The sequence below is a fragment of the Macaca fascicularis genome, chromosome 16 (genome assembly GCF_037993035.2).
Source record: "Macaca fascicularis isolate 582-1 chromosome 16, T2T-MFA8v1.1".
NCBI classification, from domain to species: Eukaryota; Metazoa; Chordata; class Mammalia; order Primates; family Cercopithecidae; genus Macaca; species Macaca fascicularis.
In genome coordinates, this window is record NC_088390.1 from 6,138,085 (window position 1) to 6,163,656 (window position 25,572).

At 48.5% G+C, this 25,572-nt stretch overlaps 1 protein-coding gene and 1 long non-coding RNA gene across 9 annotated transcripts in view; both read left to right on the forward strand.

Moving 5' to 3' along the window:
• Positions 1-25,572, forward strand: part of WSCD1 (WSC domain containing 1) — a 248,354-nt gene that overhangs the window by 216,089 nt on the left and 6,693 nt on the right. For all 8 annotated transcript variants that reach the window (XM_005582657.5, XM_045375512.3, XM_045375513.3 and 5 more), the window contains 3 exons: positions 1,475-1,596; positions 16,729-16,888; positions 17,896-18,060. In XM_005582657.5, the coding sequence (XP_005582714.3) occupies positions 1,475-1,596; positions 16,729-16,888; positions 17,896-18,060 (447 nt within the window). The remainder of the gene's footprint in view (positions 1-1,474; positions 1,597-16,728; positions 16,889-17,895; positions 18,061-25,572) is intronic.
• LOC135967922 (uncharacterized) lies at positions 1,603-9,433 on the forward strand. The gene is made up of 2 exons (XR_010582243.2): positions 1,603-2,822; positions 3,205-9,433. It is a non-coding gene; the product is annotated as an uncharacterized lncRNA (long non-coding RNA).

Sequence of the window (25,572 nt, forward strand, 5' to 3'; positions counted from 1 at the left end):
CCAAAAGCCAGGGCAGAAACAGGGTGGTGGGGAGACGCGGCCCCATCAGGGGATATGCGTGGGTATACATTGTTCCTCATGACTACCCTAGGAGCTACGCTGTATGTAGCTGAGGAAATTGAGAGTCTGAGCGTGAGACATGGCAGAGTTGCAGAGCTAGTCACTGGCAGTGCAAGGACTTGAACCTAAGCACTTATGACCCTAAGCCCTGGTGTTTTCCTCACACTAGGCTGGTGTCTGTGCCCTAATAGGTCGTGCCCTGACACGTGGACCTCAGTGCTGTGGTCAATTGAGATCCAGGGTTTGGTCCTACTTGGCGGATTCTGGCTGGTGAGACGGTTTCTGCTTGCACCACGTGGTGTGGCAGCTAGAGAGCCGGGGGAGATGCTCAGCCCTGGGAGACCCCGTGTGGCGAGGAGCATGGGGTAAGAATCAGGATGCCGTCTAGAGAAACCCTGACGAGTCTGGAAGAAATATGAGCAGTTGATGCAAGAACATTCCAGAAAGTTCGTTCAGCTCCGAGGAAGCCAGCTAGGGCACGGGACATTTCCACCTGGAGGTTCTACAGAGCAGCAGGAGGCTTGGCGGGAGGCTTCTTTGTAACATGGGCTTGAGGAGTGTTCCTAGAAATTGAGTGGGAGTTCGAGATCAGAGAGAGGCAAACCTTGCACAGAGGCAAAGCAGTGGGATGACTCCAATGGCACGGCAAGAGCAAACCTGGCCGGGTGTCAGATTTCCACGTCTGCTTTTCTTTTAATGCATCTTCTGGGAAGATATCGGATTTTTCACAGGATCAGCCTGTCAGGTCACCTACCATGGAAGGAATCTGGCACCTAGTAAATGCACCATCCAAATTTGTTGAAGGAAGGGAAGGAAGGAAGGAAGGAAGGAAGGAGGGAGGGAGGGAGGGAAGGAAAGAAGGAAGGAAGGAAAGAAGGAAGGAAGGAAAGAAGGAAGGAAAGAAGGAAGAAAGGAAGGAAAGAAGGAAGGGCATTATGGAGAATTGACAGAAGCAAGAGAAGGAAGGAAGGAAGGAAGGAAGGAAGGAAGGAAGGAAGGAAGGAAGGAAGGAAGGAAGAAAGATATGCATGCATTAGGAGAACTGGCAGAAGCAAGAGAGGGAAGGAAGGAAGAGAGGGAGGGAGGGAGAAGGGAGGGAGGGAAGGAGGAAGGGAGGAAGGGTGGAAGGAATGACTTATGGAGAACTGACAGAAGCAAGAGCTGAGCACTGCCGTTTCAGCCACGTGGTCCCTTGTAGGTGACCCTGGACAGTCAAGGTCCTGATGCCTGGTTTCTCTTAGGAGCTCAGCATGACTATGTCCCACCCAGCGCCGTTTTCCCTGCCTGATTTGAAATCTGCGCCTCCTCAGTTTATTTATACCTGTCTCGGGACCTAAAGCCAGCATTTTCCCTGGTGCCAGGCACCAACAACTGGACACCGTCTCTTACCAGAAACCCCTCTCTTTCCCCGCAGGGCGGACCGCCACCTACCGCGGGTGCTTCCGACTGCCAGAGAACATCACACACGCCTTCCCCAGCTCCCTGATACAAGCCAATGTGACCGTGGAGACTTGCTCGGGCTTTTGTTCCCAGAAAGTAAGACCAAATGATCATTTCACAACCCTTTCCTTTAAGTGTGTGTGGTGGTCCCAAGAGACGGGGACGCCTGTGCTGGGCTGCGGGTGTCCACTCTGGCAGTCCAGATGGGAGCAGAGGATGCGGGCATGGGTGGGAGGCAGGCATACAGCAGGTGCCACAGAGGGAACCGGCAGGGAGCCCTTCGCCTCTGTCCGCCATGTGAGGCTGGGTGGGGAATTGTCAGCAAGGCTGACGGAAGGAGCCGAAAGGAGAGTGCCTTTCTGGATGCCAACTCTTGGCACAAGTGTCAGATGTTAAATTGACTTGGTTTGGAAGCCAGAAGATGCTGGCTCGGGACTTGGGGATAGCTGATGGATTTTCTGTTATTGGTGCTGACAGTGTTGGACTGTGAATCTGATGACAGGGGCTGGAGCCACACTTGCATCGTTGGTTCAGTCTGAGCTGAGGAGTAGAGCATGACCCCGTGGAGGGGCAGGGCTAGGCACCGAAGGCCACTGACCCTGCATTGCATGCCAGCTCTGGGGTGGGGAAAGTTGGTCAAGGCCAGAGGGGCCTTGCGAAAAGCAGGGCCAGGAGTGTGTGAAGCAAGGCTGGGGAGACCCAGCAGACTCTGTCCAAGGAACTCTGAGATCTCAGGCTGCAGTCCAGCAGACTCCAGATTGGGGCGGATGCTGTGGCTCTAGAAATGGCCTTCTGTGGCAGTAGGCTTGGTGCTGGGGCTGTTTGACATATGCTGGGGTTGCAGTACCCTCAATGTGGCTTTGGTACTTGGCAATGTAGCAGAACAGGGCTAAGGCAAGAGGAGGGCTAAGGCGAGAGGATGGCCTTGGCCAGGATGATGATGACGATCATGACAATCAACAGAAGCTGCCATTCTTTTTTTTTTTTTTTTTTTTTTTGAGATAGAGTCTCGCTCTGTCGCCCAGGCTGTAGTGCAGTGGCTGGATCTCAGCTCACTGCAAGCTCCACCTCCAGGGTTCACGCCATTCTCCTGCCTCAGCCTCCCGAGTAGCTGGGACTACGGGTGCCCGCCACCTCGCCCGGCTAGTTTTTTGTATTTTTTTTTTTTAGTAGAGACGGGGTTTCACCGTGTTAGCCAGGATGGTCTCGATCTCCTGACCTCGTGATCCACCCGTCTTGGCCTCCCAAAGTGCTGGGATTACAGGCTTGAGCCACCGCGCCCAGCAAGAAGCTGCCATTCTTAATCACTCATTCCATGCCAGGTACTATTCCACGCGCTTTATGGGTTAACTCATGTAATCCTCCTACCAACCCTACAGCGTAGGTGCTGTGATTATCTGCATCTTCCAGGTGAGAAAACAGGCAGAGAGTTGGAGCTGTGTGCCTGAGGTTACACAGCTGGTAAGTGGTAGGGTCAGGATTTGAACTCAGATAGCTCCATAGTCTGCTTGGGGTTGAAGGGTGCAGGGGTGGACTTCAATGAGAGCAGATATGACCAGACCTGCAGGAGCAGCACAGCCTTCTGCTGCTGCACCCCCTACTCCCACTCTCCCTGCTTCCTGTGTTCCACCGCGCTCTGGGGACGCCTCCCTTGGAGGGGACTGGAGAATAAAGCCTTTCACATGTGCTTTCTTCCCATCCAAGTGCATCCTTTGAAATGGTTCTCCTGCATCACCAGCGTTTCTAAAGCCACAGCCAAGGATGTCTTGGGCATCAGGACACCCACGACACAATGAAATGAGCCACGAAGGCAGTTTGTTGATTTGCAGACATCTGGCCTGGGGACCTCCTCATCCTGTCTCCTCCTCGTGGGAGCAGAGCGATGGGTAGAGGCAGCAAGGATGCCCGCTCAGCTGCCGGCCCTGCTGGTGCTCTCAGGAGGATGAGCCACCCTCCCAGGGCTTCCCTCGCACCTGTAGCTCAGAGCGCTTCCCTTGAGAGGCCCTCTCGTTGGAATCAAAGGAACTCTGTGGGCCAGACCAGGCTGAAAGCAGGCCGCCCTTGAGCAACCAGTTTGGAGACGCCTGCTGTGTGCTGGGCAGGGCACTGGGAGCCTTCCTGCGGGGGATTATCTGCTTTGATCCTCCCGGTAGCTCCCAATGGGAGATACTCAGATCCCTGCTTGCTGCGAGAGGCTGGGCAGGTGTGCAGAGCTGAGAGCCTTCACACACAGGCACAGAGCGGCCGGCTTTGCGGGCCCTGCTCCTGACGCCACACACAGCCCGTGCTTTTACATACTGCTGCCACTTGGTGTTATGGAAGGGGGAAGAGACAGAGAAGACGAGGAGGAAGAGGAGGAAAAGAAAGGGGTGGCCATTGTGGCCATGAGCCGTTAGTGTTTCGGACTATTTTTAAATAGGAACGTGCTTACTTGGAGCACAATGAAGACGCCAAAGGGCATAGCAGGGAAGCCTTCCTCTCACTCCATGCGTTTCCTTGCCTGGATTGTCCTGGCTTCTCATGTCTACTTCCACAGAGACTGAATCTCCAAGCAGCCGCATCCTTGCCCATTCTGTAACCAGCCCCGCAGCGGGGAAGGAGCCGCACCTGCCCTTCTGCACCGAACCCTTCACTGGACAGCCTGTCTCGGAGGTTGTCCCGCAACGCGACACAGAGTGCTTTCTCATGCTTTTTTACCATTACACGGATGTCCTATCATTTATTTAACCAGTTCCCTGCTGTTCAGCATTTCGCCTACTTCCAGCCTTCACAAACAATGCGGCAAAGACTGCCCGTGTATGTACATAGATCACTTTGTATGAGTGAATCTGGAAGAAGAATATTCCTTGGAGATGCTGGGTCAAAGACTGAGTGTCTTAATCATTTTGGTAAACTTTGCCAAGTTATCCTTGGCAAGGATTGTATTCACTTTATACCCCGATCAGTGATGTGTGAGGGGGAGGCAAGGCACCCTCATAACCTGTCTTTTGTGTGTGTTGGGGGGTTCAAAGCAGCATTTTAGGTAGATGCCTCAGTTTTCTGGGGCTCCTCCCTTTGGGTACCTCGTTAGGGCTCAGAAAGTTCTTTTTTTTTTTCTGCTCTGATGCCCAGGTTGGAATGCCGTGGTGTGATCATAGCTCACTGTAGCCTCTGCCTCCTGGGCTCAAGTGATCCTCCCACCTTGGCCTCCTGAGTAGCTGCGACTACAGGCACACACTACCATGCCCAGCTAATTTTTTTGTGTATTTTTTGCAGAGACGGGGGTCTCACCAAGTTGCCCAGACTGGTCTCTAACTCCTGGGCTCAAGTAATCTGCCCTCCTTGGCCTCCCAAAGTGCTGGGATTACAAGCACGAACCACTGTGCCCAGCCAGTCCAGAGAGTTCGTATTTGTGATTACAGACCAGAATTTAAAGACTTAAAACTCTTAAACTTGTATTTTCAGCCTTTCTTCATGTTTACTGGCATAAATCCAGATCGCTGCCGTTTCACACTGGAGCACGTGCCGGAAGATACACGCAGGCTCTTGGTGTCTTGTACCATTACACCTTAGCACCTTGTCCATCTCCCCTCACCGTGCATTTCAAGGACAAGTTCCCTTCTCTGCTCTGGCCGGAGCAGTCGTGAGTTGTTTGGGTCAGAACTACACGGAAAGGGCATCCAGATTTCTCAGAAACAACCTCTGTCCTCCGCACTCACCACACTGGGGTCGGTGGTGACACCAGATCCTTATCCGGGCCGCCTCTGCGCGGTGGGATGGGGCTGGGAGGGTGGCGTTTCCTGAGTTCCATTGTTTAGGGCTGCACCATTTGCAGCTGTGAGGAACAGCGTCATCATTTCCAGCTTTAAAGTTTAACGTGGGTATCGGCCGCACATATTCAGTGGGACTTGGCAAAACGCAAGGGCTGAGACGTTGGGTACAGCCAGGGGCAGGTGACTGTCACTGGAGGCAGATTAAGGGCAGTGCCTGAAGGGGGTGAGGAAGGCTTGGAAGGAGGCTGAGAAAGGAAGATGGTTGCAACTTTTGGGAAGGGTTGGAACTGGAGGATGCGGGGCGGTGTCGGCAGGTGGCTGAGGGGATTGAGGAGTGTGTTCCAAGAGGAGGTAACTGCTGAGTAGGAACGAGGTGGCGGGAAAGCAGCCCAAGGAGCCCAGCGTGCAGGGTTACTTGGGGTGCTGTGAAAGGTCAGGGGGCACAAATTGCAGAGTGCCTTGTGATTTAAGAGTTATTAAGAAGTTATTTTAGGCAGATTGTACGGTTCTGGGTGGAAATTTTCCTGTAATAAGAAACAACCCCCAAACCATCTCTTTTCTAACAGAAAAGGCGGCTTAAAGGGCCGGGTGCAGTGGCTCACACCTGTAATCCCTGCACTTTGGGAGGCCGAGGTGGGCGAATCATGAGGTAAAGAGATCGAGACCATCCTGGCCAACATGGTGAATCCCCCATCTCTACTAAAAATATAAAAATTAGCCAGGCGTGGTGGCGGGCACCTGTAGTCCCAGCTACTCGGGAGGCTGAGGCAGGAGAATGGCGTGAACCCGGGAGGTGGGGCTTGCAGTGAGCCAAGATTGCGCCACTGCACTCCAGCCTGGGTGACAGAGCGAGATGCTGTCTCAAGAGAAAAAAAAAAAAAAATTAGCTGGGCATGATGGCGCCTGCCTGTAGGCCTAGCTACTCGAGAGGCTGAAGGAGGAGAATCACTTGCCCCAGGAGGCAGAGGTTGCAGTGAGCCAAGATGGCACCACTGCGCTCCAGCCTGGGTGACAGAGCAAGACTCTGTCTCAAAAAAACAAAAAAAAGAAACTGGGTTCACTCAGTATGGTGATTCCCGCCGTCTTTTCCTTGTCACCAGGTGTACCAAGTGTCATAGCCACCTCCAGATAACACCATGTGTTTCGAACATCATGGCGACCTGCATTTGCGTAGTAAAGGGCTAAGGTGGGAGGGCCAGGTTTTTCGAGGGCTACGGAAATGACACACCTGATCAAACCAATCCCCTGGGCCTTATGGAAATCAGACACCGCCTCCTCCAGCATCCCAATATAAGCAGCCACTTTTCCGCTGCGCTCGGGGGTTTTCTCTTTGTTCGAACCCCCCCTCCCTCTGTCTCTGTATGGGGGAGCTGTTTTCTTCTTCCTTCTTTCTTACCTATTAAACTTTCCACTCCTTAAAATCACCCCACCCGGTTATCTAAACCGGCACGAGACCAAGAACCCTGGTGTTCCTGCAGTCATCAGAGCCGTCTCACTTGGATGCCTGACTCGGGGTTTAGACCTTTTTCAGTGGGTGGGAGGGAGCTACTGTTGGTGTGGCAGGGAGGGGCTGGTATGGCTTGTGTGGCACTTTATAGCTGCAGGTAGGATGTTGTGGAGCAGGGAGAGGATGAGAGCTAATAAAGGAGGGAGTAGGTCTAAGAGACACCACAAGACACCACTAAGGGTTGGAATCCACAAGAGAGGATGTGGGGGCCTGAAGGAAGAAGTGGGAACCTCCAGGGAGGAGGATGAGGCACCTCCATGGATAGGGTTGGGGGTGGGGTGAGGCAGCTGACCTGTCCAATGCAGGAGGGAGGTTCTCCTTGGATCCTTCTGGAGACAGCCTTTCTCAGGGGCACCCTCAGAGATGCCTTGGCAAAGCTGCCGCAGAAGTCGACCTGGGACCTGGTTCTGGAGTTAGGGATTTCAGGTAGGGCAAGAACAGTGCCCTGGATGTCGTGCCTTTAAAACCACTGTCTGCCCAATGGAGCGAGCCTTTGGCTCCCAGACTGTCCATCCATTCTCCCTTGTCTCGCCCCTGGATGTGGGTGTAACTTGAACTCAAACCTTCTGAACGGTCAGCCCTTCAGCTCTGAGCTCTGCAGATGCCTGGCGGGGGATTTGCTGGAATTCTGACTTCACTCTAGAGCAGGGGTTCACAGCCTTGGATCTGTTGGCATTTGGGGTTGGATAATACTCGTGTTGGGATCTGTCTGTGCGTTGTAGGATATCTAGCAGCATCCCTAGCCTCTACCCACTAGATGCCAATAGCACATCTTCCCTCCATTGTGACACACAGTCCCCAGACATTGCCGTATGTCCTCTGGAGGGCAAAATCACCCCCAGTGGAGAACCACAGCCCTGGAGAGGCACCTGAAGATGCCAGGCAGCCATGCCCAGACATGGCCCATATCCCTGTGGGGCTGAATCCTGGGGAGCAATGGTCTCTTCCAACCATTGTTGAGGATGGAGAAGCAAATTCTGCCTCCAGCATTGAGATCTGATGGATGTGAAATTGGTTAGAAGTTGATCAGACCCAGACCTGCAGAGGCCAGGGACCTCTTTGCAGGGAATGGCATCCTCTCTTCCCTCCTGAATGTTAAGGGTGGCAAGAGAGGTGAATTCGGGGATGTCTGGCTGTATTTGCCTCCTCTGAAGTGCCAAACACATCCTCTTTGGAAAGGCCAGTGGTGTGGAGGCTGCCGGGCAGTCCCAGTGGCAGCTCTATCTCATCCCAATTTGGCCGAAAAACAAGCTCAAATGTCCTGTGATGTGGGAATGGTTAAATTATGCCACAGCCATACAGTGGACTACAATACAACCATTGAAAATGTTTGCAAAGACTTTGATGATGGAAAATTCTCACAGTAGAGTGTTAAATGGGGCAGAGCTGAGCCTGGGGGTAGGAAGCTAGGGGCTTAATTAGAGCTGGCCGTGCTGTGGGGCCAGGAGCAGCAGATGTGAGAGGTGGGGCTTGGAAACAGGAAAAGAAGGGGGAGGGTTCCTTGTCGTGCCACCACTTTTGAGCACCATCTGAGGCTTATTTGTGGCCCCAGATAAAATGTCTAGTGTTTTTTGCTACTTAGCGAAAATGGATTTGGGGAGCTCCAAGAGTGTAGTTTGACAGAAAAAGAACATTCCAGGCGATATCCGCATCTTAATGATCTGACTCTCTGCCAGCAAGAGGGACTTGACCAATGTAATGTGTTTTTAAAGCCCAGTCAAATGATCTTGTCTAATTTCCTGTGATCGTACTAGAGATGGAAAGAGACCTGCTCATTCTCAGTCCTCTTCAGGATCCTGTTGGCTCCTTTGTTTCAACACAAGGCGAGAGTGAGCAGGGGGCAGCTTCGATATTTGCATTGCTATCAATTCAGATCTGGGGTAATTAGTTTTGTCGCCTGATATTTGTGCTCAAGGACATAGGCTATTTGTGGGGGTGCTCCGAAAGGAGGCCGATGAGCGAAATCTAACACCATCTGCAAATAGGTTACTAATGTGAGACACTCCACCAGCCATTATACCTTGTGTTGTGAGGTTTGTTCTCCCAGCAGCTGTTAGTGATTCTACTGATAAAGGAATCACAGGGAGAGGAGGAAGAGAGGTGGTGCCCTTCCCTTTTCCCCTCTTTTAGCCTCTTTTGGGTGTCTGAATTCTTTATGCATTAATCACCTGGATGTTTTCCCACTGACATTTCTTCTAAGTTTTTTTGTTTGTTTGGTCATTTAATGGTGGTGCTCACCCAGCCACCTTTCAAATGGAAGAGCATGCATTAATATGGAATCTGTTTGTTCTCAGCTGGGCAGCTGTTCTTGCAAAATCCACTTGAATCCTGATAGATGCAGTCTATCCAAGCTAGTAGCCTTATGGTCTCCATGGAGCACCCAAGTTCATGTTTTTGCCAAGGGTTGGGTGTGTAAGAGCCTGGGTTTTGTGAGCCTTGAGAATAAGAATTTTCTCTTTGACAGAATGCTGTAGTCATTCTAACAGCTATTGGATATGCTTTGAATTGCTTATAAAAAGTCTGTGGTAAACCTGTTGATACTGTACTCTGTGTGTATTTCCAAAAACATGTATTGTTTGTTTTTTTGGGGGGAGGGTTAACACATATCTATTTTAGAGAATTTGAAAATTTTCCAAGTGCAGAAATAAAAATAGAATGCACCTGTAACAACTAATAACATGGAACATCTTTTTGGTCTTTTGTTCTCTACGTAATTTGTTTTATAAACGTTGACTCATTCCTTCTCACATTTGTTCTTTTTTCCCATTTAATATGTTGTGAGCATTTTCTTTCACTGTGCTATGCCTTAGGGCTTATTGGCATTCTGTCCTCCCCTGAGGGAAATTTAGGCCATTTCCTTTCTTTTTTTTCTTTTTCCTTTTTGCTATTATAAACAATGCTGCCACAAACATCCTTGAAGATAAACCTTTGAGCACATTCATGTGTTTCATTGGGCTATACAGGCAGATAAGGAATTGCTGGGGCAAAAGATAGATACATTTTATATGAGCCGTTTTAAGACTTTTCATACATTTTGGGAAGTGTGTGTTCTAGCCTCATCCTTCTGAACTGGCAAAAGGGCTTTAGAATCATGGTAACCTGGGTTCATATCCCTGCTCTGCCACTTTCTCATTTTGTGATCCTGGCCAGATCACATAACACAGAGCCTTAGTCTTCTCGTCTGCTAAATGGGATGGGTGGAGATGAAAGTGCCTCACCAGACTGTGATGAAGATTCAGTAACTTTGTGGACACGACCAGTTTTGTGATTTATGTTTTGGGGTGTGTCTGGAGTAGCACATGTTCCAGACAATGCTTATGATCGTTGTGATTATTCAGCATCCCCTAGTTCTTTCAGTGTGTGGAGGATGCTTGAGAAACTTCCTGGGATGAAGAGCCAGTCCTTTCCCAGGTCAGTGGAAAGCCAGGCACCTCAGAATCCCAGTGGTTGGGTGGTTCTGAGTCACACCCTGTTTCACAGACTCTTCTGTCTGAAGGATGTTTGTTTGGCTTTGACAGGGAGGGTGTTGCCTGGGGTGGGTTGGTGGGTTAAGTAGGTCTGCTGTCTGGGGCTCAGGTCTTCAGAGAGCCATTCACCCCTGGAGACATCCCACCCCTGGAGACATCCCACAGGGTCCTCTGGAGACATTCTGACATTTGCCGCAAACAATCATGCTTGGCCTGCTGTCATATGCATAGAGTGGCTATTGCAGCCTCTGTTTAGAGTGTGTGCTACAGCGCACGGAGAAGAGGACTGGTGAGTCTGCTCTTTACATGGAGAAAAGTGGATGCTGTGGGGGTGTGGGGAAGCCCTTGCCTCTGCCGCCATGCATTTGCCTCCTCTGGACTCAGCCCATCCATGTTTACTGAGTATCTACTCTCTGAAAGGCACTTCGAGAGTATTTCAATCCCCAGATCCCCCATATGGGTGGAGGAACCAAGACTCAATTCAGCTAAATTGAAACTCACACCTAGAGACGCCAGAGCCTCTGTTAGCCCATTTGCATTGCTGTAAAGGAATACCTGAGGCTGAGTAATTTATAAAGAAAAGAGGTTTATTTGGCTCATGGTTTTGCAAGTTGTAGGAGTATGGCCCCAGCATCTGCTTCCAGTGAGACCTCAGGAAGCTTCCAATCATGGTAGAAGGTGAAGGGGGAGCCAGCATATCTCATGGTGAGAGATGGAGAAAGAGATGGGGAGGGGGTGCCAACCTCCTATAAACAACCAGCTGTCCGTGAACTGAGAGCAAGAACTCCCTCATTCATTACCAAAGGGATGGAGCTGAGCCATTCATAAGGTATCTGCCCCTATGATCAAATGCTTCCCACCAGGCCCCACCGCCAACATTAGGGGTCACATTTCAATATGAGATTTGGAGGGGACACACATCCAAACTCTGTGAGAGCCCTGAGTCATTAAACTGCCCCTTTTACAGAAGATAACGCCAAGGCTCAGCGATGCCCAGTTGCTCGTGGGCAGTCCACGGATGGGATTCAAAGCCCACAGTTCCTGGTGACAAGCTTTGGGTTGGTTCCACTCCCAGCATCTGCCTCTCCAAATCACAAGGCCCCGTGCTCAGTTACAGCATCACTGGACAAGTTTTCAGCCAACCTGACAGATGCCTGAAAGCAAAAGTCTGCCCCCTTTGTCCCCAATCCTTGAAGTCATCTTTGCGGGTGTCTTCTTTCCTTTTTGTACCTTTTCCTTTTTGTACCTTGAATATCCAGACCTGCCTCTGGAGTGAAGGGAACTGCTCTGGAGGCAAGAGACTGGCAGAGCTAACCTCCGTACTGGTTTGCAGATTTCACTGGAAACCCAGTGCATCCATGTGTTTGCCTCTCAGGAGTTGAGCTGTGTTGATGTGGCAAGGCCCTGGACTCGGAGTCCAGAAGGCTGGCTCCTTTTCCCAGTCACCTGGCACGCTGGGCATCCTGGGCTCTTCACTGCCTACTTCCCAGCTTCCATTTCCCCGTTCTGTGATCCCTGAAATCTCTGTCATTCTGTGTAATCCTGGCGATCCTGAGAAAAGTGCTAGAGGAGGAATGACGATGGAGGAGATGATGCCCAGAGGGGCTGGTTTGCTACAGGGGTCCCGCCTGGGGCCTTGCTCCTTACCTCTAACCTGGAGGAAGGTTCACTCCTTGACCAAGCCTCCTGCATGTGGATCCTGGCCAGCCCCGAGCCCTGCCCTTGCTAAGTCATGACCTTGCTCCAGGCTGAGTGCCCACCCGTACCTCAGCCCAGCCCAGCACTAGCCCTGCGTTCAGACCGAGCCAGGCTCAGGCTGTAGATGCACGATCAGGATGAGGATGCGTTTCCTTTCTGCCCTCGGACGCAGGCTGAGCCGGGTCTTCCTTTTTTTTTTTTTTTTTTTTTTTTTTTTTTTTTTTTTTTTTTTTTGAGACGGAGTCTTGCTCTGTCGCCCAAGCTGGAGTGCAGTGGCGCGATCCTGGCTCACTGCAAGCTCCGCCTCCTGGGTTCACGCCATTCTCCTGCCCCAGCCTCCCGAGTAGCTGGGACTACAGGCGCCCACCACCGCACCCGGCTAGTTTTTTGTATTTTTAGTAGAGACAGGGTTTCACCGTGGTCTCGATCTCCTGACCTTGTGATTCGCCCGCCTCGGCCTCCCAAAGTGCTGGGATTACAGGTGTGAGCCACCGCCGGGTCTTTCTTTCACCCCTCACCTGTCTGAAACAATCCCACATCTATCTTCTCACTTTCTTTTTCTGCCTTGCATTCTTGGATCTTTTTTCCTCTTCTCTCTCTCGCTGAAGCGTAGGGTAGGGTGGGGGGAGCAGGGAAGTTGGCAGAGAGATAAGATTCATCAATATTTAATTTTTATGGAAATCATGTCCTAGAAATCCCCAAGGGGCTGAAAATTGTTCTGTGTTTTCAGAATCCAGTGATGTTGCTGAAGCGGTGATGTTGTAAATAAAACCACATTACTGTCTGCAGCTCTCCCGTCGCTCTGCAAACACCCGGAAACTTGACAGTTTAATCCACTCAAGGAAGCAAAAAGGTTCGGGTCACTGCTGGGGGCAGCCCATTCTCCAGCCCTGGGATATAAGATTGTGAGGCATCAACGTCAGCGGTGCTGTTACTGCTGGGGAGGGAGACGGAGCCAACGTGCCTTGAGTAGATTTACCATATGCTGGTGACATTTTTTTTCCTCGGAACAGGAATCCCAGGACAGCAGAGCCCACTCTGGGCTTTCTGATGTGGGGAAGATTTGCTTAGAGAGAGCGGGCTTTCTTCTCCCTCATGCCTGTGGTGCAGTTAACCCAATGACCAGCAGAAAAATGAGACCCAAGTTAGTTTCCAGCAGCTTCTGGTGTGGTTGGGATTTGGAAGGGACATTCATTTCTTTCTTCATTCATTCATTCATTCATTCATTCATTCATTCATTCATTCATTTCTTCATCCATCAAACATTTATTGAGCATCTGCCACGTGCAAGGCACTTTTCCAGATTCTGAGAATATAACAAAGCACACAAAAAACACAACAACCCTGCTTATGTTCTTGTGGAAAGAGGCAAACAACCAACCAGGTAAATAAGTAAATTATATAGTATGTTGTATGGTGATCCATGTCGTGGAGGAAAAGGAAGTAGGAATCCTAGATGTTTACTCATGAGAAATGCAAACATTTATGGACTGCAAGGCTTGCACAAGAATGTTTGGAGGAGCATTATTCACAATAGCTAAAAACTGGGAACAGCCCAGATGTCAATCCACAAGTGGATGAATCAACAAACCAGTGCATCCTTGGATGGAATACTACACAGCAATGAAAAAGGAATGATCCACAGACGCAGATAACAACATGGATGGATTTGACAGATATTTTTCTGAATGAAAGAAGCCAGGCACACGAAAACATGTGCTGGGTGATTCTATTTATATGACGTTTTAGTATAGATAAAATGAATCCGTGGCGATAGAAATCTGAAAAGTGGTTGTTCTGGGGAGGGCAGGATGACAGTGAATGGGGAGAGGGGCCTCTGGTGTCATGGATGTGCTGCCTGTCTTGGTTGAATGGTACACCTGGGATCAGAGCATGTCATCAGATAGGTTATTACACAAAACTGGAAAGCATGGTGAGGCAATAGGATGTGTTGGTGATGGTGGGAGGAGTTTGCACCTTGAAAAGGGGGTGGCCGGGGAAGGCCCCATGGAGGAAGCGACTTGAAGGAAGTGCGGGAGAGAGCTATGAGGGTATCTGGGTGAAGGGCATTCCTGGCAGGGGGAGCAGCAAGTGCACAGGCCCTGAGGTGGGATCATGAGTGGAGAAGTCAGGGAACAGCAAGGAAGCTACTGCATTGGTCAGCTTGGCTGCCGTGACAGAGTGCCACAGACTGGGCAGTGTAAACAACAGACGTTTATTTTCTCAGTCTGGAAGCTGAAAGTCTGAGATCAAGGTCTCAGCAGGGTTGGTTTCTTCCGAGACCTCTCTCTTTGGCTTGCAGATGGCAGCCTTCTTACTGTGTCCTTGTGTGCTTGTCCCTTGGTCTGTGTGTTGGCCATGTCCTAACCTCCTCTTCTCGTAAGGACCTTTGTCATATTGGATTAGAGCCTACCCTGATGGCCTCATTTGAACTTAATTATCTCTGTAATCCCAGCACTTTGGGAGGCCGAGGTGGGCGGATCACCTGAGGTCAGGAGTTCAAGACCAGACTCGCCAACATGGTGAAACCCCGTCTCTAATAAAAATACAAAAATGAGCCAGGCGTGGTGGAGCGTGCCTGTGGTCCTAGCTACTTGGGAAGCTGAGGCAGGAGAATCGCTTGAGCTGGGGAGGCAGAAGTTGCCGTGAGCTGAGATCGTGCCACAGCACTCCAGCCTGAGCGACAGAGTGAGACTCTGTCTCAAAAAGAAAAAAAAAAAAAATGATCCTACATCCAAATAAGGTCCCATTCTAAGACCCTGGGGTTAGGACTTCAACATATGAATTTGGGGGACACAGTGCAGCCCATAGCAGCCAGCATGGACAGAGGTGCCTGAGACACAGACCGCCCGCTGTGTGCTGTGGACACCTGCGCTGCTTGTTTCTGTTGTCACTGTGATGAAGGTGTTGGTGTGGAATGAGGCAGGATGAGGGTTTTGTGATAGAGGGTGGATGAAGCTGTAGAGACCGGAGGTGGCAATTCTTGAAGTTGCTTTTCACGAATTCACATCACCGGGGAAACTTGCTTCTAGCAAAGCCAGCAGTGTGGAGATTGAGGGTCAGGACCCAGCTCTCGCTTTCCACAGAAGAGTGGTGTGGCGGCCGTGAGGATGGGTCTAGTTGGAGGTACCACCGAAGTTCGATAGTCCATGGTATACTTACTCACAGCGCAGGTGCCTCCTTGGCTTGAAGAAGGATGAGGCGAGCAGGGGGAGGCTTTCCTGGGGGCTGCTTGGCACCTAGGAGAGCATGCGGCCTGCGCTTACAAGAGCAGCCTGACAGCGGGGGGCAACCTCCAGCAGCATTTCCCCCACTCCCTCCAAACATACCCGTCCTCCCACCAATGCCCCAGGCCCTGCGTCATCTTCGCTTGCATGGGACTCAGTCTGTTGTCTTTTATGAGTGCCAAAATCCTCAGCTTTACCTAGCCATGCTCAAAAAATGCTATTGATTTTCTTTTTCTTATTTATTTATGAGATTTTTGCTGTGGGCAAAAAATAAAAAGGTTTCTGCAGCATTTCCCTTAGCAGTGAGAAGCTTTCTCCGCCCACTGCCTCCCTCCCTGGCACACACACTCGCAGATTACTCTCTCATCTCTCTATGCTCCCAAAGGCCTAGCATCTCCGACTGTAGGATGCAGAGAGGGAAGAGATGAAAAGGGGCTAGTGCCTGGGGCAGAGCGAGGACTTTCCTATACATGTGGGAGTGGTGGGTGGATATATTTTTGAGCAAGACACAGCTGATGCCCAGAGGGTTAAGGAGGTCGAGCATGACCTCTTTCTCCCTGAAAGTACAGCGTGGCGGGCCCAGTGCTAGGCACTTTGGACCCGTCTCATTTAGTCCTCACCATAAACCTACAAGGCAGATTTTATTGCTTTTTTCAGTGATGACATTCAAAGAGGTTAGGCACCTTGCTCAAGGGTGCCTGGCAAGTGAGCCGGAATTCACTTTCACACCTTCAGGATGCCAGCCACCAGCTCTCTTCAAGCTGTGGTGTGGCTTCCCCAAAGGGGAACAAGGACCCACTTAAGAGACTGCTGGGAGCTGGGCTGGCCCACAGAGTGAGACGACTCCTCTCTTCTACCCCTGACAGGGCCCCCCTCCATTTTTTAAGAGTCCTCCTTGGGGTGAGCATCTCGGGCAGGAACAAAGTCTGTTCTTCTCCACCCCTTCCATCTTTGGAAAGATGACTATATGAGAATCTCTGCACCCTGCACTGGGGCATCTGGCATGAGAGGTGGTTTTGGTTTCTTTCCAGGGAGGTGGCTGGCCAAGGAGGGCCGGAGGGAATCTCAGTCCTCTCTCAGGGCTCGAGCTCTGTTCATTAGTGGTGTGACACGTGGAACCCTGGGCAGCCCTGTGCCAGCTGATCTGCCCCGCTCTGTGCCGTGCAGACATCCACTCCTATGAATGCCCCTGCCCAGAGTGCCCTTTCTATCCCTGGCACTCCTGATAAATGCCTTGGAGTCTCAAAAGCATGGTTCCAGCTTCTGTCCCCTGCTTTCTTCACGTCACTCACCCCTCAGTCATATTGCTGCTCATACTGTTGACTTGTCAAGGAACCAACCAAGTAGGGCTGTGCTTATAAGAACAAGGGCTACTTGAGCTACTTGAAGCTCACGTCTTGTTGAGCTTTGTATCTCCGGAACTGGGCACGGAGTGTAGTGGTGGAAGGATGGTGGTCATCCCTGTGGATTCTATACAGCTGGCCGTACATCGTCCATGTTCATCCCATTCCTGAGCCCTGGGAAGCAGGACCCTCAAATTCACTCAATGTGCTTCTCTTCTTATCTTTCCCTGGCAGGAGTTCCCCTTGGCCATTCTCAGGGGCTGGGAATGCTACTGTGCTTACCCTACCCCCCAGTTCAACCTGCGTGATGCCATGGACAGCTCACTATGTGGCCAGGACCCTGAGGCACAGAGGCTGGCAGAATACTGTGAGGTCTACCAGACGCCTGTGCAAGGTGGGTTCTGCGTCCCTGACTGGTAGTGGCATTTGGTCTGGGGGGTGGGGAGAGCTTCCAGGGTTGGGAGATACCAGTCATGGCCAAGCATAGAGTTATGAGGTATGGCCGGTGTCTGTGTAAACGTCTTGGCATCTTGATGGGTGGTGGAGATAATGGGGAGAGTCAGGTTTCCACCCTCCACAGAGGCTGAATCCTGGACTCACTTTAAAAAACACTGGACCTTTTATCTAAATCTCTCTGGGGATGACAATGGTAAGAGGATGAGCAGAGAGGGACAGGTCCCAGAGAGATAGCAACAGAAAGGTGGTAGGATTGGGAAATGTGGGAAGAATGGGATCCCAGGAGCTGCAGGGGCCACTGGTGCCTCCAGGACCTGGGAACCCTCCTTGGTGTGAGCATCAGGTCTGCCCCTATTGACCTTAGGAACTGATGAAAAGAAGAGCAGGTGAAGAGAGATGTTACCACCTTTATCAAGTGCCTACTGTGACCCAGCACGGCCCTGGAGGTTTTGGGGCTTTCCCTTGGTGATTTCATGTGCTCCTTGTAGCTCCCCTGGGGATGAGACACAAGAATGACTTGCCTGTCATTAGTCCAGCTCTGGTTTACTGTTGATAGTCCCTGGGTGTGTCACTTTGCTCAGCATAGCCTCAATCCCCTCCCACTTCCCCTGGTAGAATCTGGAATTATCTGTGCTAACTTAGGAGCAAGAGTTTGGCTGTGGTCATAGAGACAGAATGGGAGTCGAGGGTCCCTAGGGTGTCTGATTCCCATCCCACTCCTGCACTGCCGTCTTGGAGGCCTCATCACGGGGCTTCCTCTGACTAGCCACAGACCTGTGCAGCTAAGGTATAGTTGGAAGATCTCTTCCCTGCTTTGGGTCTTGGTTCCCTCATCTATTAAACGGGAGTCTTCGTTCTTCAGTCCCTCTAAGGGAGTTTAGTGGTGAATTGGTGAGTCATAATGGAAGTGAGTAACCAATCCCGTGATGACTTTTGGACTTTCAGACACTCGTTGTACAGACAGGAGGTTCCTGCCTAACAAATCCAAGGTGTTTGTGGCTTTGTCAAGCTTCCCAGGAGCTGGGAACACATGGGCACGGCACCTCATTGAGCACGCCACTGGCTTCTATACAGGGAGCTACTACTTTGATGGAACCCTCTACAACAAAGGTAAGTCAAAGCTACAGAGGACAATGGAAGGCAGCTCCCAGTGACCAAACTGTCACCTTCCCACGCAAGCTTCTCAGGGCACTAGAGCAGTGCATCTCAAACTTGAGTGTACATAAGAACCACCTGTAGGTGGAGCCACTGTGTGCCATACTCACCCTTCAGGGACTGAAGACCAGCCTGCCTGGTGGTCCCCATCCACAGCAAAGTTACACCATTGTATCCACGAACACTCACAACCTAGGCCACTGAGGCAGTTGCAGACACCACTGATATTGATTACAGACAAGGAAATGACACTGAGACTACACTACTCCCCCACCCAGAACCAAAACCTAAGCATGCTACCCAACCCATGCTATAGGATACATCTACTAGAAAAAGTCTTTTCCTATGAAAGCTCCTCCGTAAAATTGGAAGAGGTGACTGTCCCCCCAGATGTGCAGATATCAATGCAGTCACACAAGAAACGTGAAAGAGCAAGGAGGCCAGGCGCAGTGGCTCACGCCTGTAATCCCAGCACTTTGGGAGGCTGAGGTGGGTGGATCACCTGAGGTTGGGATTTGAGACCAGCCTGACCGATATGGTGAAACCCATTTCTACTAAAAATACAAACATTAGCCGGGCATGGTGGCGGGCGCCTATAGTCCCAGCTACTCAGGAGGCTGAGGCAGGAGAATTGCTTGAACCTGAGAGGCGGAGGTTGCAGTGAGCCAAGATCACGCCACTGCACTCCAGCCTGGGCAACAGAGCGACACTCCGTCTCAAAAAAAAAAAAAAAAAAAAAAAAAAGAGCAAGGACAGAACATGACATAATTCTCTAGTAACAGACCTAAAAGAAAATGAAATGTATGAAATACCTGAAAAGTAATTTAAAATAATGATTTTAAGGAAATTCAGCATGATATAAGAGAATACAAATAGACAATTCAATGAAATTAGGAAAACGTTTTATGATCCGAATGAGAAATTCAATAGAAATAGATATCATAAAAACAACCAAATGAATCTGTTAGCTGAATAATTAAAATGAATTTTTAATGAATGAAATTAATGATCTAGTCTGTCACCAGAGCTCTCAACTGTGTTTTTAACTTTATACCAAAACCTATGGGATACAGCAAAAGAAGTTCTAAGATGGAAGTTTATAGTAATAAATGCCTACGTCAAAATAGTAGAAAAATTTTAAATAAGCAACCTAATGACATACCTCAAAGAGCTAGGAAAGCGAGAACAAACCAAACCCAAAAGTACTGCAGGGAAAGAAATGATGAAGATCAGAGCAGAAATAAATGATAAAATTCGACGTCCCTTTATGGCAAAAACAATCAACAAATTAGATAGAGACGGAATGTACCTCAACACAATGAAGGCCAATATGTGAAAAACCCAAAGCTAGTATCATACCAAATGAAGAAAGGGTTGAAAACCTTTACTCTAAGAACTGAAACAAGACAAGGATGCCCGCTTTCACGATGTCTATTCAGCCTAGTAATGGAAGTCTTATGCAGCAATTAGGCAAGAAAAAGAAACAAAGCGCATCCAAATTGGAAAGGAAGAAGTCCACTTGTCCCTGTTTGCAGATGGCCTGATCTTACATATAGAAATGCCTAAAGGTGTCACTAAGAAACCCTTAGAACCGATAAATGAATTCAGTAAAGTTACAGGATACAAAATCAATATACAAAAATCAGTAGCATTTCCATATACCAATCGTGAACTACTGAAAAAGAAATCAAGAAAGCAGTGCCATTTAGATAGCTATGAAAAAATACCTATGAATAAATTTAATAAAAGAGATGAAAGACCTCTGCAAAGAAAACTCTACAACACTTAAGAAATTGAAGAGGACACACAAAAAATGGAAAGACATCCCACATTTATGGATTGGAAGAATTAATATTGGGAAAATGACCATACTAGCAAAAGCAATCAACAGATCCAATATAATCCCTATCAAAACACCAATGGCATTCTTCATGGAAACAGAAAGAAACAATTCTAAAATTTGTATGGAACTGCAAAAGACCCTGAATAGCCAAGGCAACTCTGAGCAAAAAGAACAAAGCTGGAGGCATCACACTGCTGACTTGAAAATATGTTACAAAGCTTTAGTGACAAAAAACAGCATGGTACTGCTATAAAAACAGATGCATAGAACAAAATAGAGAACCCAGAAATAAATCCATGCATTTACAGCCAACTCATTTTTGACAGAGAAGCCAAGAACATACATTTGGAAAAGGACAGTCTCTTCAATAAATGGTGTTGGGAAGACTGGATACCCATATGCAGAAGACTGAGGCTGTACAAATGGTGTTGGGAAGACTGGATACCCATATGCAGAAGACTGAGGCTGTACAAATGGTGTTGGGAAGACTGGATAACCATATGCAGAAGACTGAGGCTGTACAAATGGTGTTGGGAAGACTGGATAACCGTATGCAGAAGACTGAGGCTGTACAAATGGTGTTGGGAAGACTGGATACCCGTATGCAGAAGACTGAGGCTGTACAAATGGTGTTGGGAAGACTGGATACCCGTATGCAGAAGACTGAGGCTGTACAAATGGTGTTGGGAAGACTGGATAATCATATGCAGAAGACAGGCTGTACAAATGGTGTTGGGAAGACTGGATACCCGTATGCAGAAGACTGAGGCTGTACAAATGGTGTTGGGAAGACTGGATAACCGTATGCAGAAGACAGGCTGTACAAATGGTGTTGGGAAGACTGGATACCCATATGCAGAAGACTGAGGCTGTACAAATGGTGTTGGGAAGACTGGATAACCATATGCAGAAGACAGGCTGTACAAATGGTGTTGGGAAGACTGGATACCCGTATGCAGAAGACTGAGGCTGTACAAATGGTGTTGGGAAGACTGGATAACCGTATGCAGAAGACTGAGGCTGTACAAATGGTGTTGGGAAGACTGGATACCCGTATGCAGAAGACTGAAGCTATACCCCTCTCCCTCTCCTTATGCAAAAATCAACTCAAAATGAAGACTTACTTAAATATAAGACCCAAATCTATTAAACTACTAGAAGAAAACAGGGAATATTTCAGGACATTGGTCTGGGCAAAGATGTTTTTGCTTTTGAGATAGGACCTCAAAAGCACAGACAAGAAAAGCAAAATTAGACACATGGGATGATGTCAAATGGAAAAACTTCTGCACAACAATGGAAACAATCAACAGAGAGAAGAGACAGCCTGCAGGATGGGAGAAAATACTGGCAAACCATTCACCCAACAAGGGCTTAATAACCAGAATATATAAGGAACTCAACAACAAAAACACCAAAAGCATCTGATTTAAAAATTGACAGATGATACAACATTTATCAAAAGAAGACACACAAATGGTCAACAGTATATGAAAAAAATGCTCAGTGTCACTAATTACCAGGGAAATGCAAATCCGAACCACAATGAGATATCATCTCACCCCAGTTAGAATGGCTACTATCAAAAAGACAGAAAATAACAAGTGCTGGCAAGGATGTGGAGAAAAGAGAACTCTTATACACAGTTGATGGGAATGTAAACTAGTACAGCTGTTATGGAAAACAATATGGGGGCTCCTCAAAAGAAATAGAATTGCCATATATATTATCCAGCAATCCCACTGCTGGGTATATATTCAAGGGAAAGGAAATCAGTATGTTGAAGAGGTATCTGTACTCTCATGCTTATTGCAGCACCATACACAATAGCCACGGTATGGAATCAACCTTAGTATCCATTAATAGGTGAATTTTTAAAATGTGGTACATATACACAATGGCTAGTTAGCCATAAAAAAAGAATTAAGTGCTCTAATTCATGGCAACATGAATGAGCCTAAGGGACATTGTGTTAAGTGAAATAAGCCAGGCACAGAAAGATAAATACCACATGCTCTCATGCATATGTCAAAGCTTAAAAAGTTGATCTCACTGACATGGAGAGTAGAATAGTGGTCACTAGAGGCTGGGAAGGGTAGGAGGGAGGGCAGGATAGGGAGAGGTTGGTTAATGGATACAAAATTACAGCTAGATATGCGGAATAAGTTCTAGTGTTTTATAGCGCTGTAGGGTGACTACAGTTGACAATAATTGATTGTGTGTTTTCAGGTAGCCAGAAGAGAGGATTTTGAATGTTTCCAGCTCAGAGAAATGATAAATGTTTGAGGTGATGGATGTCCTAATTACTTTGATTTGATTATTCAACATTTTATACATGCATTGAAATATCACATTGCACCCCATAAAGAAGGTGTACATTTATCATGTGTCTGTTTAAAATAATAATAAAAATATTTATTTTTATTTTATTTTACTTTAAGTTCTGGGATACACGTGCAGAACGTGCAGGTTTGTTACATAGGTATACGTGTGCCATGGTGGTTGGCTGCACCCATCAACCTGTCATCTAGGTTTTAAGCCCCGCATGCATTAGGCATTTGTCCTAATGCTCTCCCTCCCCTTGTCCCACAGCCCCAACAGGCCCCGGTGTGTGATGTTCCCCTCCCTGTGTCCATGTGTTCTCATTGTTCAATTCCCACTTGTGAGTGGGAACATGTGGTGTTTGGTTTTCTGTTCCTGTGTTAGTTTGCTGAGAATGATGGCTCCCAGCTTCATCCATGTCCTTGCAAAGGACATGAACTCATTCTTTTTTAATAAAAATATTTTTAAGTAAAAAAAAGAATCACCTGGAGGGCTTTTTAAAACTTAGGTTCCTGGCCCACACGCCTGACAGTCTGATTCAGGTGGTCTGAGGTGGGGCCTAGGAATTTTTATTTCTAACAAGCTCCCAGGTGATCCTGATGAAGGCAGTCCTAGGACCCCATTTAGAGTGAAACTTCATGAGATCATGCCTATTCTGGATTCAAAGGGAAAGACTAGCAGCTTGAATATTCTCTCTATAAACATTTCTTAATTTTCCTCAATTTTTAGAACCCTCAATAATTAGGGGTGAAACTGATTTAATCTGCTCATTCCTTTTTTGAGGCAAGAAATAGTTCATCAAAATGTAATAAAAAAGTCTAAAAATCTTTTAAGAATTTTGATTTGTGATCTTTCCCTTGTAGAAATAAGAGAAATTAAGTTAAATGACTGAAGTCTGTGTTTTGTTTAAGAATGAAAAACCTCAGACAAGTCCATTGGCATAAAATTTGGCAAAATCTATTAAAATGTATTTCTCTGTTGTCAAGCATTGCAACATTTTCTCCGGGTTTCTTTCTTGCTTTCTTTCTTCCTTTTTTTTTCTTTTTTTTTTTTTTAAGATAGAGTCTCACTCTTACTCTGTCGCCCAGGATGGAGTGCAGTGGCACGATCTCAACTCGCTGCAACCTCCGCCTCTCGGGTTTAAGTGGTTCTCCTGTCTAAGCCTCCTGAGTAGCTAGAACTGCAGGCACCCACCACCGCGCCCAGCTAATTTTTGTATTTTAGTAGAGACGGGGGGTTTCACCATGTTGGCCAGGCTAGTCTCAAATTCCTGACCTCAAGTGATCTGCCTGCCTTGCCCTCCTAAAGTGCTGGGATTATAGGCGCGAGCCACCATGCCCGGCCCATTTTCTCTGGATTTCTTAATCAGAGTTTGGTTTAGGAAAGTTGATGCTGTCAGTGACGTCCTAGAGAAACAGAAACTTCCTGAGCTTGGCATTGGCTTCTGGAATCACTCATAACAATCTTGGTTCTGAGAAAAAGCTATCATTGTCCATATAACCCAGCCTCATCGTCCCCGGGAGCCTCGAGTGTTACAGGCGCCTTCAGGTGAGGGAGGAAGTGGTCACATGAGCACATGGCCCCATCCACTCTGGCTTAGTCCCCTGGGACTCACCCACTGTGCCCAAGCTGCAGTTACCCACCTTGTTCATCTCCAAGACCCTCACCTTATTCAAGCAGCTGGCTGTTTTGGTCTCCATATAGTAAGTGGCCCAATGACTGGTATTGACAGCTGTAGAGGTTGGGTTGACACTGCCTCAGAAATGCTTTAGAGATACCTCACACACATCTTTGAGCCTTACAGCACCATTAGATGTAGCCAGTGGCCTCAGAGCACTGACAGAGTGATCACACACACACACACACACACACACACACACACGCACAATTCACAGAGCATCACCAATGCCCAACCGCCAAATCTATTGTGGTAGGTCGAATGTGGTCTGCGCTGCAAGGCAGAATAGCTGTTGTTGGAAGAGGCCGAGGCAGTATGGAAGGCACCCTGGGTCTCAGGGTTGTTAAAGACCAGATCTCAAGTTTATTCATTCCAGTTTGACTCTTCCTTTCATAGCATTTTCCAGCTGTTTGACAGAATGAATCAAAGCGAGGCCTTCTGGTGTTTGGCCTATGGCAGAGATGAGTTTGAAGCTTCAATGGGTAAACCCGGACTTCCAGATTCAAAAGAGACTTGCATTTTCCAGGCATCAAAGCATCCCTCAGTGCTCACTGCAGATACAAATGCCTTCCAGCCGTTCCTGCAGAGGAGCAGGTGGTAGGACTCCTTTTGTTTCCAAGAGCCCAAGAGAAGCGCATGAGCACTTAGGGAACATGTCTCAGAGCTGGGTGCGTGGGCTATGTGGGGTGTGGCCAGGAGACTAGTTTCAGGAGACCTCTTCCCAGGAAGACTTCTAGAACATCCCACTATTTGGAACCCCTGCTCTTTGTTTCCATAAACCCCTATAGCCTGCACTTAGGCTATTTCCTCTACTAGAACATAAGCTTAAAGACAAGGTCTGAGGCTTAATCCTCTGTCCCCGAAATAAAGTCTAACACAGCGAACACACAATAACCTTCATTGAGAAATGTGTGACTCTGGATGAATGGGTGGAGTCTGGCCTTCTCTGCCAGTAGTCATTCAGGTTCTGAGTGCCCAGGACTATAGTAAGGGACCAAGGAAAGAGAGGGCCCCAGATAGGCTGATGAATGGGAACAAGTCTCCATTCATAGAAACTGGGCCCTGGGTCCTCAGGGCCAGGCTCAAGCACTGTGGATGAGGCTTTGACCAGACCTGCTCTGGGGCAAGGCTGGGCCCTGTCATAGGACCACGGCATCAGGTCAGAGGGTGGATCTACACCTGCTCACAGCCATTGAACCTGTAAGTCAGGATCCTGCCCCGACTGTGGAAAGGTGAGAGGAAGCTGGGGGCCTCATAGGGACACACAGTGGCCTGTGGAGAGAGCCCTGGTGCTGTTTTCATAGTGCTGTGTGATCTTGGGCAAGTCCTCTGCTCACTCTGTGCCTCAGTCTGTTCATTCAGCTATGTTTGCAGCTATGGTTCAATCAAAGGTTGTCTGTGATGCTTGCGTAAAATGATCTCTATGAAGACGCCCAAAATATATGCGTGCATCTGCAATGACAGGTCCTCTGCCTCCTGACTCCTGGAGGTCTTCAGGGAATACCTCATCTCATTTCTGTTGCAGATGCCATCTTTCCCCACTGTTAGACAATTCCTGTTGTCACTTCCCCTTGGAAAGGGTCACTCCTGTGGAAGCTGTTCCTGTCACCATTCATAGGTCCTC